We start from the raw sequence: 18,716 nt of genomic DNA on the forward strand, positions 1-18,716 counted from the left end.
AGCAAAAGCTACTGTGAAGAACAAATAAAACAGTAACTATTTTTGGGTTTGTTGTTGTTGTTTGTTTGTTTGTTTGTTTGTTGTACTATATGCTACAACTTACATTTCTTCTAAATAACATCACAAATACCTGACAGAGTGTGAGGTGCCTGGATGGCTATTTTCATAGTATTCGATTACTGTATTATTTTCTGCCTTTGTTATTAAGAAGTTCTCATGCTATCTTGCTCTCCCTTTGTCCGAGAGAGTGGTGAACACACAACCCTCTTTGGGACAAAGGTTCTCTTAGCTACATGGAAAATAATAATCATTGAATACAAGATATCAGAATAAGAAGGTTTTATTTGGCTGCCAACGTGCTTATCTAGAAATTACACTGCTTTATTTGGCCATCTATTGATGGCAGGCAATGTGTTTAAATCTTTTCTCTTTTCCCTGTAAACAAAGAGAATACAGTTTTTCACCCCAGAAATCCTTGCATGGTGAAGTAATACACTATACTCACCTCATTTGCTTTAAACAACCCACTGCATATTCTCTGACGTACTGGTCTGGATAATTGAAATCCAAGAGCTCTAACGCTTCTCTAGGCAGCAGCTTGGGCCATATCTGAAGGAGAGCCTGAAGCTGTTTTAAAAAGAAGACGGTTAGGTTACAAGTAAAGTAACTATTTAAGAAAGCAGATGGGTATAACCGCCTATAAAACATTCACACTGTTAACAGAAGGAAGCTAGAAACTGCTCATAAGTGGGGGGAGAACAGAAAGGAGAGAAAGAATTCTGGGAAAAAATGGGCCCACTTTTAATTAAATTTCTTACCCTTTAAAATGTTCAAGCTTATTTTTCAGCACTAGGTCTCATTTAGTCTGAAAAATCTGTTTCTGCACACACAGACACAATGCACAGTAAACAAAAATTAGGTAAGCCCAGATACATATGTTTTAGAAAGAGTTTCAAGAACATTTAGATAAAGTTCCATAAATGCTCTCATAAATATAGAAACATTTTGGGAATGGTTAAAGTTTTTCATAAAAAAAAAAAAAGAAATCAAAGAAAGTTTTTGATGATACAGATCTTTACCAAAAATATTTATCCACCTCAACTGATGGAACCTTTTCCCATATGCACTATGGGTAGTAATGAGCTTAAATTGCAGAAGGGGTGATTCAGGTTAGATATTAAAAAAAAATAAAATCCCCAAACTGAAGACAATTATGTGCTGGAAAAAATTACAGAAAACATTAGTGTATTATTTTGGACTACCAAAAAAACCAACAAACTCATATAATTTATCCTGTATGAAGGATCCACCTATTCCTAAAAAGCATCGCAATAGTTGGATTTTGTTGGGGTAAATACAGCAAAAGGCAGCTAGACCAACTTCTTTACAGTATAGGGAAATAACCTTGCGCATCTATACAAGTTATACAGTTTTACTGAAACTGTAATATTGTATCACAGCCTCAGTCTTCAAGTCCTTGATTACTTAAAACTACTTCAAAGAGATTCTATGTGGTCCAATAGTCAGCACCATGAGCAGGAAGTTTATTCTACCACTAGTGGGTATTGTATCTCTTTGAAAAAAATCATCTGTCTGCCTCAATGAGGTTTAATTACCCAGTCTGACATGTGGATTTTTATAACCTTTGAGCAGTTTAATGATATTTATAAGAAGCCTTATTTCAGATCTTGATTTACAAACTTAAACTTTTTTTAATAACCTTATTCTATAAGTTCTTACTATGAAGATGGTCAAATGCTGGAACACGTTGCCCAGAGAGACTCCAGAGTCAAAACCCAGCTGGACACAGCCCTGCTCCAGCTGATCATGCTTGAGCCAGATGGATGCTTGGACTAGATGATCTCAAGTGGTCCCTTCCAAACCTAACTGACTTCTGTGATTCTATGAAATTCCTTCCATTTAAGACCAAAGCTGAGCACCAGATTTTAAAATTAGCCTGTATAAATAATTGCTGTGCTCTTCTCTTCATTCAGAGGACCTCTGAAATGCATTTTGGGTTTTGATTTTTTTAAGGTGGGCTGCTGCGTATGTGTCCAGGCCACAGAAGGTACACAAGGAACTTTGCTTTACACAATAGTACCATTTTAAAATGTTTATACTTGGGAAAGAAAACTTATCTACTCATTATTTGACTCCAGCATTTTTCTCCACTGTCATTGCCTTTTCCCTTACCTGAGCAACATCTTCAAGTTTGTTCCATTTTAAAGAGAGCAGCAGCTTTGGCAACGATTGTGGAAAATTTTCACGACAGTCATATCGCAAAGTCCAAATAAGATCCATTTCATTTTCACAGAGTTGAGATAAAGGATCTCTCTCCATTATTTCTTTTAGTACAATATAAAACTTCTTACCACCTCGACCCTAGAAAACGAGAAATTTATAATGTTTTGATATATTCAGTATGATTCTTATATTTTAGCTCAAATACTAGAAATCCTACACCAGGAAAAACATCAGATAAAACTCATGAAACACAGGGGAATGACTACTATGCCTTTCTTTCAGATTCAAATTTCTTAAGCTGTAAGAACTGTCACTATGATTCAAAATTCAGCATACAGAAGTTTCTGAAAAAGTAACAAAACTTTAGACTTAATGACACTAGATGGCAATATTTCCATTTTCCAACTCTAACATGGAGAACTTTGTTTAGGATGCATATACTTTCTCCTTTTGTTTTTCCAGTAAGTAAATTTAATAGATATCCATATAAATTATTTTTAATTAAAAGCCAAAAGATACTTTTCTAACAATAACCAAAGGGAAGTATATTTCCTAAGTATATAAACATGTATTTGTCTACTAGTCCAGACTTGTCATTTCCAGACATTTTGCACCATTTTATCTGTGCAGCATTAACATTGGTATTGATGCCGTAAATCAGCTTGTATGAATGAGTCTTCACACTGGCTCGGTTAATAACTGCAAGGGCAGAAATTAAAGCAGTGATAGCAGCAGCAAGAGCATTCCAGAAATTAATGGGTGACAAACGAAACTGCTGCTTCTGGGTAAGGAGGCAGTAGTAGCTGAAGGGAGTAAGTTACTTTCAATACATATTTTGAAAAACAATATGGCAAATTTTAAATACCAAAGACAACTTTATCTTCGCAAAGCTGAAGAATTTTCCACATAATTTTAAGAGGTAGGTCAAAGGTCTTTACATGAATGGAAAATAAAAAAAACACAAAACAACAAAGGAAAAGAATGGTAGGTAAAACCAATTAGGATTCATGGCAGAAACAAAGAGCTCTCATGAAATAACATCCTACACAGGCTTCCCACCTGACAAAAAATACATCTGCTGCACAGAGAATGTAACTTTAGCTCCTTCTAGGAATGATAAATGCCTGAGCCTTGTATTATGCTGAAATGTTTTAAGTAAATATTTTCATGTAAAAATACCACCTAAGTATAAATTCTTTAGGAGACTTTAAAAAGCTGGTTGAATTGCAATGCTTGTTTAGTAAACTAAGCACACTCTGATTCTGTATCAAAATAAGTAAACAGTCTTGAAATTAAGGTGATTCTTGTATCTGAAAATGTGAATATTTCAAACTAAGTCACAATTCTGTCCAGCTGGCTTGCTGCTATTGAAGATTTACAATTATTTGCACACTAAGTTGTTTGCACCTAAAGCAGCACTGAGTTTTCACTTTTCCTGAGCATTTTAGCCATTTGGTATTGCAACCAACACATTCTTCAATTAACTGCTTTATTCTTATATAAAATGCAGATATTATTACTGTTGATCCAACTGTGCTTTCCCCATCTTATACTGCATTTTTCTGTATTTCTGTATATAATACGAAGAAAACACCTTCAGATTTTGGTGATCTTTTCAAAATTTGTCCTTAAGTTAGAACTATCCAGTTTCTCAAAAGCAGGATATAATCACCCTATTTAAGAAACATCATCAAGGACCATTTTTGAGAGAGCTTATTTGGAAACATCTGACAACCAGGCAAATCATCATACTTGACAGAACTGAGCCATTTTCCAGCCATATTTCATGCATCCTGGGAACGTATTCCAGATCTAGATGTGATGTGAATCTTAGCTGTGTTCCAAATCCAGAGTATGTGAAGCGATTATGCTTTCTGACAAAAAACAGCCAAGAAGTCCAAAAATATATCAGAAAAAGTGGATGTATACCTGAATTATATGGCAGTTCACCGAAGTGAATTACATAAGAAAACACAGCCAGCAGAACTATCGTTATCCAAGCAGTTGACTTATCTCTAGATTGATGTAGAAGATAAAAACCACAAAACCTCAGCAAATTAATTTTAAAATGGTCTTTAGCAGCTGCTTACCGTCATTGCAGCATTGTCACTGTTTCTTGCAATCTCAGCTGCCTTTTCAAGTATCTGCAAAAAGAAGGTTTTAATTAAATTAGATTTAAAAACAAATCTGACTGCATTGAAAGGATAAACACAGAAATTAATTAGATAAGGAAATTTTGCTATCTTTTGGATACTCGCAATACTGTTGTTTTGTATATACAGTGGTATAACATGGACTTCCATGCTGTGTCCCACTCATAAGCTAAATGGTCTTCCCTACAGCACCTCATTTTCTGTTTCTGTTTGTGTTTCCTCCTTATTTTTCAGCACAGTAAACCAAGTCCTCCACTCTAAATCATCCTTTGCTTTCTCATCTCTACTTCTGCTGTTTTGGGGGGCACTGCTTCCATGACCTGTTACCCACAGATCCACACTTCTAGCATTCTGTTTCAGTGTGAATCCACAAACAATCCTCTCATATCGCCCACACGATCTCAGTTAGCGCTTCCAGTTCTCTAAATTTAGGATCTTCCCTTGTGTAACATCATGAACAACCAGCTTCCAGTGCAAACTCATTTAATGATACAGTGAATATTCCTTCCACGAGCTCTCAGTGCCAGTTAATATAAAGCAACCTTCAGGAACAAGGATTGCTACTTTTCTTAACAACAAAGCAACATTTCCCCAGAAGTTTAGCTCTGAGTTACTGCTGCTCTTTCTTTTTGTTGTTTTTCTCTTGGCCTTCTGAACATTCGACTTGGTTTTTGAAGTTCATGTAATAAACCATAATGCGTAGTTAAAGTACAGATGTAAACGCAAACAAACTCTATTCTGCACCCTCAGTGCAACCAACACAGATGTTAGAATGGTGACTGCCTAAGCTGAGCTGGTCAGGTAGGTGTATCTTCAGCTGCCAGATGCTGCTGCTTTGAGGAACAATTCATAAAATGAAATATCAATTAAGAAAGAAGTCTAAGGAACTACACCACCTCCCTTCCCTCAGAGCTCTGCCTCTCCCATCACCCGGGAACGTAACACCAAACCCAGACACAGATGTAGCAAGACTTGTGCTGTCTTTACTCAGGCAACATGAGAAATAACAAAAGACTGTCATAATCAGAGCATAAATACTCAGCAGCTAAAAATCCTTTAAAAAGGCATACTAGCTTGTTTTATTTCTTTCCCTGTATGAAATGCTTATTATTATGATGCATTATCTGCTACTTGGCTACAAAGCTTGTTTCTACACTGCATAAAAGCACGCATAAACAAAACCACAATGTCCTAACTCCATGTTTGCTGCTTGCCTCCTCGTGCGCTTTAGAGTTACTCTGTTTGCAAACAACCTTTGAAAGTTTCTGCAAGTCCAGCTGTGTTCACCTGAATGACGAGCCACTCAGTGTGTCAGAAGCACCGATCGATAACCAGCCCGATATATGGCTCCTGCATCGGATAACAGTTTTCTTATCAATTGTCAAGGTATTTTTGCTCACTCAGCCCCAAAGAGCTGTTCACTGCAAGCAGATTGATGCTATGATTGAAAAGATCCATCTATTTTTGCACATTATGTTTCTTAAAATAAAAACTTGGCATCCAATTCTGCATTTTCTTGGCAGAAACAAACAACAACACTGGGAAAATTAGAAGCAGCCATACAGCAGGCAAGTCTCATTTAGCCGACTTTGAAAAACAGATTCTCAGCTCATATAATTCAAGTAGCTACCAAGATTCAACAGGACCCTCACCAAAAGAATCTTTCAGAGATTGGGTATCTTACTCTCTTTTCCAAGGGAGAAATTTCAGTCTACCCACAGAAATTGATTGAATTGTCAAAGACTCTAGAGGTTTGATTTTCCCAGCAATACTGCAAAGCAGTTTCTTAACTCTAGGAAATTGCAAGTAACAAAAATTACTGGGGGGAAAAAAATAAACCTGCTGAAAAAGAAAACAAAACCAAAACCATTTTGTAGCATTTTCTCAAAGCTGAGTGCTTTCAATGAGTATTTCATTACCAACTCTGCAATCGCTTTATAAAAATGCTCTGGGATTTTCCTCTGAGACACAGGATCTCTCAGGTACAGTTCAAGAAGAGGGCAAAGCCACAAAATAAAACAATCCAGCAGCCAACCAAAGGTTACAAGGGATGGTGAAGACCATCAGACACTGCTTTAGTATCAATCCCTCTGGTAACTTGCTCAGTTCAATCTTTTGTCTGTATTCACCCCAGCATTTTAACATACTGAAAACTTGGTATCACAGGTACAAATAGAAGGAATAACAGAGCTAGAACAAATCTGTGATTACTTAAGAAATATACTTTTACATAACATGTTTGTAATAGGCACATAAAAGCAGCTTTTTTCTTTATAAATTAAATACATACAGTATAATGAGAAAAAAAAATAAAGCATTGCAAATAAACCAATAACAAAACTGGCTAAAATATTTCCAATATGAAGCGTAAACTGGTCAACCATAATTAAGAAAGCAATTAGTCAGTACTGTTTTAGTTCTTGAGATATTTTCAATGCTGTTTTAATACAAGAAGGCAGGTGGGATGGAGGTTGCAAGGAGGGGAACAAACAACAACAAAAAAGCAACCACTCAACCCAAAAATCAAAAAAATCCTATCTTGTTATTTGATTTTATTTTGATGAACCTTAAAACCCAAAATCCCTTTTTTACCAAACTAATAAAGCTTGGTGGCTTCTGCCTTTTTGTTCATTTTCTTTAAGTAATCATTAACTTTCCCCTCAAAAAAATTCAGACTAATGTATGTATGAGTTAAACCTTGTTTTTAAAATGCATCATTAGCCATCTGTTTTAACACTTATTTTATTACTTGTTTCCTGGTCTCAGCTTTATTCTCTGGTTTGTGAACAATTTGCTATCTCATGTTCACACTACAGATATAACCATGTGTATTCCAAAGATGCATTTCTTTTCTAGCCAGACATTCCGTATCTGTAGAAAACTGCAGGACAACTGAAGTGGATTTTGTTCAACAGCAGACCTTGAGAAATCCCTTTTCACACAGTATTTGGAGTCTATTTATCAGTAAAGTATTTTAGCACATAGAGGAAAGTGTCCCAAAGAATGTGTAAGATACACCTGTACAAAGAAATAACAGATTTTTATAGATCACAGGAAGCACACTTTTAAGGTTTCCAGCATGGCAAGTAAGTTTAGTTTCTTGTAAAATCATTGATATTGGAAACTGATTATGCTTCTGACCCTCAAGAGACTATGTATTTTTAAAAGTATATGTCTTCATAATACTATCTGAAGACCCTGCAGTCAGAGCACAGGCATCCTAATGCAGTGTAAGTTTAAAAAACTTGAGTATGTTAACTAAAACGTGGGAAGTCAGGAATCCAGTAGAAAAGGCAGTGTTGAAAGGAAAGAAATAGCAATTACCTTATCAAAGGGAGGGTAATTAATAGGCTGCTTTGAATATTCTTGAAATCTAATGTGCAAAGCTGTTGCATTTTCAGTGTAAGGATTAGTCTGGACGGTTCCCATTGGATTCAACATTTCTTCAAGTTCATCTGAAACATTAGAACAATTAATATTATAGGCCAGACATGCATTAAAATTAAAAAATCCAAAAGGCAAAGATGCAATAAGAAATTGCTTACCGTCTACAATGGACGGCAGAATGTTTTGATGCGCAGCATTTTTATTACAATGCACTGCATTTCCAGCATAAACTACCTATACCTCCTACATTCACCAATTCTCACCCAATGAGAAACTGATTTTCTCTTCCCAAAATAAACATAACAGTCATGGGAAGCTGATACACCCTTATACTGAGCCAAATCCCAGTAAGATCTGCAGCTTCTCTAAATGAGTATAAACACTGCCTATGTAACAAACTGCATGAAAAAAGAGAGTTTTAAGCCAGATTTCTCTCAGCATTACATCTGAGTTCATACACAGTTTCTCAGGATAGAATGAAGAGTGACATGGAGATTTCAGACACTCTTACTAATCAATCTGAATGTCAGGAAAGGAAGAATGCTATTTCCAAGTAGACTCTTGGCCTTCCTTCCTGATACACAATACTTTCAGGAAAGAGATTAAGACATATATTTATTCACATTAAAAATACAAGTAGTAAAGAGATTATGAAAGAAAATTCAACATGCATATAGAAAATGTTCTACAGTTTGATACTACTTTTCTTTGATCTTATAAATAAAGTCCAAATCTTCGAAGTTAAACTTTACCAGGGAATGACGACCAGCTGTGCAGTACCAGTTCTCCATTCTTCAGCTGTCCTTTATAATCAAATACCATGGTATTTACCCAGGCTACAGGATAATGCTGTTAAAGGAAAGAATTTTTACATGGAACCAAGGTGCCAGTAAACACTACTATGCAGCAAGCTCTACAAGTAAAATCAAGAGGGTTGAGGGTTTGTTGTTTTTTGTTTGTTTGTTTGTTTTAATGGTGATATCTTTCAGAAAAGCAGTTCAGTGCATGCAGAGTTTTCAGTATGAACCCCAGTGCCACTGAGGACAATAAGACTCAATTTTAAGGGTGTCATTCTGTCACTGTAAAATTATACATAAATACACATTTCTCTGAACATGAGCCTAGATGCTAATTTTTTCATCTTTTCCCAATCACAGCTCATCTGGAGTTCAGAACACAACTGACCTTTTAAAACACAATTCTTTAAGCAGCCATTTGTCAACTGGCTTACAACCAAAATTTTCATGCCTTCTTCAGTGTCTGAGAAGTATGAAAAGTTCTTTTTTTGTATCAAGATGTGCCCTTCTTAATACATGTTCTTTTTTTTTTTTCATCATTTTGCATTCTTGAACATAAAAGTGAAGACAATTAAAGATTTCTGAATACTTATTTCAATATAATTCAGAGGTACACTCAAGAAAAACAACAAATGAAATAATTACCACTTTTCCTGCTTTCCTAATAGTTTGGTATTTGGAAGGATTCATTGCCTTGGTGGACTTCTTTGTTTTCATCTTATCCATCACAGCATAAACTGCAAAGCAGAGCCTTGCCATTCTTGGTAGATCACAGACATTTATTTCAAACTCTAGCACTTCATTCCAAACATGGTCACTTCTCCCAGATATTTCTGTGCTTACAATGGTTTTGCAAAGGAGCTCTGTACCATGGAAAAGACCAGCCCTAACATGAACCTGCAATAAAAAAAAATAAGGAATCTTAAGCTTGTCGCAAAACTTACAAAATTCTACACAGAATATTATATGGAACAAACGTAAATGCGTTCCATCCATATTTATCTCTTAAAGGAAATACTCATTTTGAGGTTTTAAAATGAAACAAACAATCCTTCAGAACAAATTCTTTATATTCTGCTGTTCACATTCCTGGCCAAATCAAAATATATTTGTTTAAATCATATTGGCTACCTATTTTTTCAGTACCAAATTACTTACATTACCATATACAACTAATAATAATAACATTTGTAGTAACAAATTTGTAGAAACAAATACAATATATGGATACACAAATGTTTTTAACTTAACACACACAACATGGAAGGGAAGAATAGGAAACAAGCAACTAAGCAGAATGAAAAGTTTAATCTAATTTTCTGAATACAAATTCCAATCTCTTGGTAGAACCAATTTATGCTTCTAATTGAGAGAAGTTTTGGGGTTTTTCTTCAGCTTAAGAAAAAATTCGTTTTTACTTAAACTGTTTATAAAAATGTACAAATTATTGAAATGAACGTTGTTCTACCTCACAGGCAAGTGTATTGTAAGGTCTTTAAGTACTTGTGCAATAAACTCCCATGTGTTAACAAGTTGTGGTCTGTAAAACAGTCAGTAGCCCAGTCATGTACATTTTTACAGGAAGTGATACTACAGCTTTTCTTTGTGTTCAGCACATTCAGAAAATAAAATACAGATTGCATGGAAGCATGCAGTCCATGTTTAGACACACAGAGCATATATTCTGGACTAAAAGAATACCTTAAGTTCCATTGAAAAATGTTTATTATTTAATGTACTTTAATTTGTCAGATGTTTACAACAGTTTAGTTTGAATAAGTGTATTTCATACCAATATCAGTACTATGCAGATACTATCTTAAAAAAATCAAGTACCATATGAACAGTTGTGTCATACTGTCCATGCTTACTGATAATGTTCTAATGCACATATCTAACTTCAGACGATAAAGCAATACTTTGGCAAGAATGCAAGATTTTAACCAATACTACCAACATAACTGGGAATAACTAAAAATTCTTACACTTTTGCTGAATTGAAATCTGTATTATTTTGACTTTGCTAAACATCAAAAGTCATTAAAATTATGAAGATAACATCTTCTTATAGCAGGCAAAGTTACTTACTTTGGCATTTTCTTCTGTATTTAGTTTATTACCCTTTAACAGAATAATCTTGAAAGGGTTGGAAATATCCCATACACTCTGAGAAGGGAAACAAAGATTACACGTTCTTTCTTAATCAATGTAACATATTCAGATCTATTTTATAAGCTAAGCATTTTAAGCAATGTCATAAATACAAACTTTAAAAGATGCATTTTTAAAAATACAAATTTGAAATCTTCAAACGAATTTATTATCATAAATATAAGACCATACAAGATGTTCTAAAGGGAGAAAAATCAGAAAAAAACACTCAGATGAAAGAGGAGGTTGGGAGGTTGTAAAACACATTGGGTGTTACTTGCTGGCAATCTGGAATAACCTTTCAAATTTATTGATCACTCTGAATATATAGAGTGTGTAACAGAGCAAAGTCTGTCCATATTTCTTAGAATGACAGTAGATAAATTCCAATTTTTCTGTAAGGCCATAAGTTTAGCAAAAAAGGAAGCACCATATTAAAAGATATTTAGATGTATATTATGGCAAAACTTGCCACCATTGAGGTGGCAACACCAGGCAAGAGATCTGGGCTAATACAAGAGATCGCAGACCATCACTGCCCAAGCTAGTGGAGCCCACACATTGTATGGAAGCTGGAGAATCCAGGTTGTCTGCAATAACTTCTCCAGCTGCTGGTAACAGATCATGACTCACTTTTCTGGGCTCTGATTAAGAGTAGAATCAATAGCAATGGAAAGGAAATGGCGAAGGTGAGGGATGGATGAGGCAAGAGAAGGTAAAAAGTTTCCAGGAAGCATCAAAGTCTGCTATTTCTGATGTAAATCTTCTCACAAGCAACAGGAGACTCTGAGCAGACCCAGGTGACCTGCACTGGAAAACAACAGCAGTAGCACAAATCCCAGGCACTGTGTTTTTTATTCCACAAGTCACTGTTCCTTTGGGTATCAGATATTCCCCATATCAACTTACAGTTGTTGCTCTTGTTTTTTTTGGTGGCAGAGGAAGAGGAAGGTTGGATGATTTTCGATGTATGGCAGCTTCCACAGCAATCATCTCCTGCTCGCACATTTTCTTTATGGTGCAACACTCAACTAGAGTCAGCTGGGGAAGAGTCCTGTTCATCACACAGTTGCGTATATACTAAAAGCCCATGGAAAACAGTTGTTATCAGCCAGCAGACTATTTCTACAGCAACTTTCAAATCAAAGAAACAAATAATATATTACAAAGATACAAAGGAAATGGTGCACATGTATTTTACAACTGGAGAGGGCTGCAGACGTGAGGAGGAAGCGTATTATTGCTCAGCATAGCTGACCATCCAGTGGCACAAGAAGCAAGGTCAACTTTTGGCAAAGGCACCAGAGAACTGTTACAGCAAGTTCCAAAGAGCTGTACACACCTGAAACTGAATTAATGGATGATCACCAAAAACATATTCTAGCCTTCCGCTAACTTGCAGCACATAGTCAGCAGGATCAACTTCCTCATCTTCTTTTCCATGGATAGTCAAACGTTTTCGGATTGCCAGCTCATTCAGCTTGATGGGATTCATGTTAGGAGATACCTGAAAACTAAACACATCCTAAAAAAACACAAACAGGAATACTGAATGTCAAATTTGTCATAGTCAGATGTACAAGGCTTAAACCACAGCATACACAATAAAACAGGCAGAAATATTGAACTCTTAAAACCAGTCCATTATAAGACAGTTACGTCTACATCTTCAGTGTAATCAGAGCAACAGTCACCATAAAAGCTGCAAAATGGTCAATTCCCAAACTTGCATAGTATCGGAAGTACTTTTAAGAACACAACTTTATCTAAGGGATTCAGTGATTTAAAGACTTCTAGATCAGGATATTGTTCTAGAAGCTTGTATTTTAGAACGTGAATAAGGGAAGCAATAAATCATGCATATATTTCAAGGTATTTAGCACTACTAGATGTGTTAATTTTTCTTCTGTCTAGCCACTAGCAAGTTATCCTCTTTCTAGATACCACTGCACTAAGAAAAAGAAAGCTTCAAGTAATAAAGCAGAAGAAATTGTTAATGTGATTTATGTACAAAACCACCATTTCATTTGGAGGAGTGTAGAAAAGGGGTAGCAGCCAATACCTGTAGCATTCTGAATATAACATAGAGACTCTCTGCTTTTTCAAAGAAAAATGTTAATCAAACCTTTAGAAGTTACTTAGGTATTTCCAAAGAATCTCTAATATTGATGCGTTATAAAAAGGTTAAAAGTTACTCTCTTAAAATTTAAAAGAAAAAAAAAGTTTAAAGTAATTTAAAGTTCCTAATGTAAAAGGCCTTCTGTGAAATCTTTCCTCTCCCTTAATCTGCCACGCTTACTTGCAAAGGCTGATTCAATGAGTTCTGGGTTTACTGTTTTGACTTACTTTTTTTTAATTTACACACACAGACTCCTGAAGATTTCTAAAGTATTTCTCAAGTATTCCAAAAGCAGTTGAAGTGTTGTCTGGCTAATATTTCTCTGACTTGTGTTTTATTTATATCGAAGTTTACTGGTAAAAAGCCAAGCTGCCCTAATGGAAAAATCTAACTCTGTAAAGTCAGGCAAAACTAATTCAGTATTTTCTCGGTTTCTGCACGGTTCACAACAGCTTCCACTTCTCAGAAAGCTGCCAGACTGTGAAGGCTTTCTGCTCCTATCGTAACTGCTATCAAGTAGACAGGCAGTGACACTTTTTCTTCCCGGGAAGCTGGTGCCCTAGCACAGCCGCCTTGCTTCTAAATTGTAGGTCTTTACACATATGTCATAGAAAAGAGAATCAGTCTCTTTCTCGTGCTCCGGAGACGATGCAAAGATGTAGCTTTTACAGCTCACCCACACATTCTAGAAAGAAAGTTTAATATACCTTTCTCTCAATCTTGCAGCATCCTTACTGAAAGAACACGACAGTTCCCATACTTCCTATTTAATTCTCCTGAGATTATGCTAGCACTCAGTGCAAGTAGTAGAGCCTGGAACAGTTTACTGCTCTAAAAATCAGCTCATATTTGAACTGTTAATAGCTTTGAAGGTCAGAACTGGCAGCAGAAGCATCCAAAACATTTGAAATGTCAGCAGCCTAAGCTATTACAGTGGAAGGCAATAGATTCTGCACCAGCATGACCTTTTGCACTGCTTTGGACTGTTATCATACAGATATACTTACACAATATTTAATTAAAAGCTAACTCACAGGTACTCTCATTCCTGGACAACAAGACTTCTACTAAGCCAAAGAGGATGGAAAAAGGTTTTGTTATAAAAACACCTATACATCCAACATCCGCTAGTGTTATCGGTGATCAAATTTAGTATTCACCTCTGCAATTAGTGTTTCCAAAGTAAAATATTTTACCATTTTGGATTCTTTATTTTTGAAGTTAAAAACGATTGTATCAAAAATATGATAGTTTTGTAAGGAAAATCAGCTGAATCATTAGAAAAAATCAGTATCTAGCACCTGGGTCAAAACAGACACCAAATATAGCCTGATATATTGACACACTCGTGAGACTTTATGGTTTCCAATGCTGATCCCTCACTGTTATCCAAAAGAATACAGTGCAAAAGTGAACGATGGGAATGCTGGACTCAAGTAGAATCATAGCGACTTCAACCTCAAAAAAATGAAGCTAAATCATTTTAAGTGGAAACTAAAGGATTTGGTTTGGGTTGGTGGTTTTTGGTTTGGTTTTGTTTGGTTGGTTTTGTTTGGTTGTTTTGCTTTAAATAAACAACCTACTGATTTGTTAGCTGAAACAAAAAGGTAACTCCAACTTTCAGCTAGTGTTTTATTTGTCTATATGAATCTCTAGTGTAGGGAATACCAATTCCTCTTTTTTTAAAGGTATTGCTCAACCTAATTACTGGATCAGCCCCAAAGACATTGAACAGAGAGAAGTGTGTTGAGTACGGTGCCTCCCAATTTGTCCACATCCCCTGAGCCTAAAATTGAACTCTAGTTGAGCAACACAGTAACAACAGCTGGCCAAAACAAGTCCTGACAACTGTGAATTATGTTTTACATTTAAATGAACATGAAATAATATAGAATATACAAGTTGGACATTTTTACTTTAGAAGTGGAACTGTAATTTGACCTTAGACATTCAGTTCACAACTACAGGTTCACATCCTCACTTACTTTCAAGAGTCAAGGATCCTGGTGAAAAAATTTGCATTTTAAGGCCAACACCATAACACTAGTATTCTATTTCATTTATATCCTTAATCACAAGCTAGTTGAGATCAGGATCAAGAACAGTACATGAAATGTGGTCAACAACCATTCCTACCTGGCAGTTATCAAAATGAATGGCCACTACAATATTTCCATTATAAAGCTTATCTTGGAAGCTCTCTGGGATAACAGGTTCCTGTTCTGGTGGGTAGGTGTGCTTTAACCAGTCCATCCAGGAGAGACCCACAAGCGACTGAATCTTTTCCTCACTGATTTTCCGCATTTTAGCTCGGAAGTCATTCACTTCGGGATCTTGTAATGCATCAAACTCATGGAGACCTGAAAGAATTCAAGCAAGCAAAAGGATATACACCTCTAGAAATGTTGCTCATCTATTTACCAGCCCACTCAAACTTTTATTATCTTTAAGTTAAGGTTACATAAGTGGTTTTCTTCAGACATCCCACCCAAACTGGGTGCTCAAAAGTGGGTTGAGTTCTATGTTGCCCTGTACATCAGTGGACTTCCAAAGTTACCTACACAATTCCCATGTAACCCGGCATGAGAGTTTAGTTTAAACAGCAAGAACTAATGTCTCTCTTAGGTACTATTAAATGGAAAAGCCAACCCCACCCTGAGCTCAAGAGAGTTTGGAAAGTTTTAAGTTTCTCCTCACAAGAGCAAATGCAAAGAAAGCACAGCAACTGGGGGAAGAAGTGTTTGCAAACTATTTTTTTTTAATCCCACTGAAAGATAATACACTTTTAAAATTTTGTTTAGAAGTCAAAAAAGAAGGCTACTGTAACTAGATACATTTATTGTTGAATTTTCCTTCTTCCATTCAAGTCAAAATGACAACACTAAAATTTTAACCAATCCAAGATCAGTAAAATTTCTTTTCCAAAATATGTAAGGAGAGAATACACAGTGGAGAGTCCATATAACCAGGCTCGGTACTTGAGGAAGCACAGGGCCTGCAAGTGTGTGTTTCTTTTCTCCTGAACTTTGAAGGACACTGTCCAAATTACACAAAGCACTGAACACCTCTTGCGAACAAACCACTAAGTTTAGCAGCTTAGACAGGAACACATTTTTTCAACTGCTAAGGTGCAGAATAGGGGCTGCATAAGGAAGGATCTTGTACATCTATAATACAGAAAATATTTAATCAAAGAATGTGAATCTCTCAGAACCTGTCAGAATATGTCTGAATGGTTAAACTGGCTAACTGTTTCCATTGTCAGTTTTAACAAATAGGCAGACAGAAATCTAAACAAAACCTGCAGTCTTTATAAAAGAGCTAACAATGGTTCATTGTTTTAAAACAAGAGGTATGACCTCACGCAACCCTGTCAATCTTGATTGTATAACGAAGCAGAGTCGATTTAAATGCTGAAAATTCTGAAATAACATCAAGAACAAGTTACTATGAAACCTTTAAAAATAGCTGTTCATTGTTCACTGAAAATCAGTGCCACAATTGAGAGCAAAAACAAGAATCATATTGTTAACCAACTCAGAACCCATGTATAACAAACCCACAATAATTTCTAGTTCCTCTGTGTCAGTTAGGCTATTTATGATAACACTTTTCATGGATTATGCTTTCCTTTACTTAGTAATAATATTATATTTTTTCCCCTCATCTAGTAAGATAAAATTTGCTCTTGATTGATGGAGTAATACAATACACTGCTGAAATATAATACAGAAAGTGGCTTTCAACAACTTTCAAATGCTTCATCTTGAGTATTTAATTTTTTTTTAAACTACGTCACTATTAGAATAGTTTGAGAAACGGAAATTCTGTCAGGGAAGTACTTAGTTTTTGATATTTTTTATTTTTCCACTGTTACCTGCTCAGTTAGACCCTCAAAAAACATAGTTTAGCGTCATTTTTAAAAAAAGTTAAACATAATTACCTTTGCCTATAAGGACACCTATTTTGGAATCCAACTTTTCTCCTGGATCACAATTCCTTGTCACTAGTTTAAGGACAGGAAGAAAGGGTCTAACATCACAAAGTCTCCGTGTTTCATCTTCTAATTCTTCATGTACAGCAGTCTGATTCACACAGGAGAACATGTAAGAATCAATCTCCATGAGGAGATGAAAGAGTGGATAGGAATGTGCCTGCTTCCATAACAGCTGCAAAGAAAACATATAAACAAACTAAATAGTAAAGCACGAACATAACTTATGGCACTGAAAGTAACATTAATTTCCATTTATATTCCAGAAAGAACATAAGAGTAACATATCTGGTAACCTGGTTCATTTTAATCCCTATATGTTGTTATATATTTACTTTGTCTTGTTTGTAGTCTCTATCTTGAGGTTAGCTTTAAGCAGAAGTCGTGCACTTAAATATCACAGGGGTAAAAAGCCCCACAAGGACAAGTACTATGAGCTGATGAGAGGGTGGCACTAACCCCCATCCCGGTACTTATCCTGGGATTGACCCAATATCGTCCTATTTGCGGTCAAATTGCAGGACCGCGGCTGTCACTACCGTAACAAAGCACTTGCTGACTTTGCAGGCAGATGTTCTTGACACCAACCAGCACACTGTCACTCTTCTCCACTCCTTCCTGTAGCTTCGTATCAAAACTCTTCTCCCTCAAGACACATCTATACTTCCTTTTTCCAGTGATTATTGTGATATATAGGCAGCAAGTTCCCACTATGGAAACAATTGCTGAATTTTTAAAAAGTCACGGTTTTCTGGAAAATTCTGTTGCAATACACTATTAATGTAGAGCTATTACAACAATCTCTGCTGAAGTGTAACCATGATGAAGATGTAATTTCTACCAACCTTGCCATCTGCTCAAAAATGTTCTGAATCTTCAAACACATACACATCTTTATTAATCAATTTGCTTTGCCTGTGCCTTCAGTAAGTTATTGTTATGACTGCTCAAATTCATTAACAGATTTGCAAAAAGGTACATAAAAATCAGACACAGCACTAATTAACTTTTAAGTTAATTGACCATTTGGTATTACCTGTTTAATATGAGATATGGTGGCATCTCGAGGGACATCCAGGTTGATGTAGATTCCAGTGGGCAACAGGAAGTCCACAGATATTGAGCCATCAGCACCAATCTGTGAATCCACTGCCCAGATGTCAAGGCTGTCTGTCACGGCAGGAGGCATTATGGAACCTCAATAAAATCATAACCACATGGCCTTGGGGGAGGAAAAAAAAGAAAATTCAGTATACTTAACCTTCTATAATTAGACACACATTTTAAAGCCTTTGGAAAGTTTACATAAGCTTGCTTGTACAGCTCAGCTTGCAAGTCTGAGGTCTCAAATGCCAGTATTGCAAACACATAAGCATAGTTTTAGTCATTAATTCCATTTAGTATAAAAAAAGCACTTGTCTGGAAAAGCACTACTGCTGAGATGCTTAAATCATTAAAACAAAGTAACAGGAGAAAAAACAAACTAATTAAAGGTTGGTTAAAAAGAAAGGTAGAAATTCATTTTTGATTTTTCTAAAATTATTTACCTGCATAAAATACAATCAAATTAAACCTCTTGGACAGAGCGTGGCAATATTCAATATGAAAACACATGATCCATTTCATAATTTGTTTTTGCAAATTTCCTGTTAGGTGGCCAGAGTAAGATAGTCAACTTGGAAGACTATACTAATAGTAGGAAAATCAACTTCACCTCTATTAGAAAGTGACTTTTCCCCTAAATACATTTAGCCCAATTTGCTTTCACCCTCCAAAAAAGATAATCTCTTAGGAAGCCAACCCACTGTGTAAACTACATCCACTGCAGGGTGGGGGAAACCCTTGAGGTGATCTGCTTCAGCTCACTACAC

General features: G+C 35.8%; 1 protein-coding gene across 2 annotated transcripts in view; it reads right to left on the reverse strand.

The window, feature by feature from the left end:
* The window catches only part of PIK3CB (phosphatidylinositol-4,5-bisphosphate 3-kinase catalytic subunit beta), a gene marked incomplete at both ends in the record, with an annotated part of 34,335 nt that extends 16,301 nt beyond the window's left edge, over positions 1-18,034 (reverse strand). The window contains 12 exons of one of the 2 annotated variants that reach the window (XM_080349842.1): positions 506-627; positions 2,194-2,382; positions 4,335-4,388; positions 7,722-7,852; positions 8,537-8,633; positions 9,227-9,478; positions 10,670-10,747; positions 11,642-11,812; positions 12,075-12,257; positions 14,988-15,211; positions 16,795-17,020; positions 17,882-18,034. In XM_080349842.1, the coding sequence (XP_080205968.1) occupies positions 506-627; positions 2,194-2,382; positions 4,335-4,388; positions 7,722-7,852; positions 8,537-8,633; positions 9,227-9,478; positions 10,670-10,747; positions 11,642-11,812; positions 12,075-12,257; positions 14,988-15,211; positions 16,795-17,020; positions 17,882-18,034 (1,880 nt within the window). Of the gene's footprint in view, positions 1-505; positions 628-2,193; positions 2,383-4,334; positions 4,389-7,721; positions 7,853-8,536; positions 8,634-9,226; positions 9,479-10,669; positions 10,748-11,641; positions 11,813-12,074; positions 12,258-14,987; positions 15,212-16,794; positions 17,021-17,881 lie in introns of those variants that run through there. The other variant, XM_080349843.1, reaches the window with a different exon arrangement.
* Positions 18,035-18,716: the final 682 nt, after the last annotated feature.

Source organism: Nesoenas mayeri (genome assembly GCF_963082525.1).
Source record: "Nesoenas mayeri genome assembly, chromosome: 9".
In the NCBI taxonomy this organism is placed as follows: Eukaryota; Metazoa; Chordata; class Aves; order Columbiformes; family Columbidae; genus Nesoenas; species Nesoenas mayeri.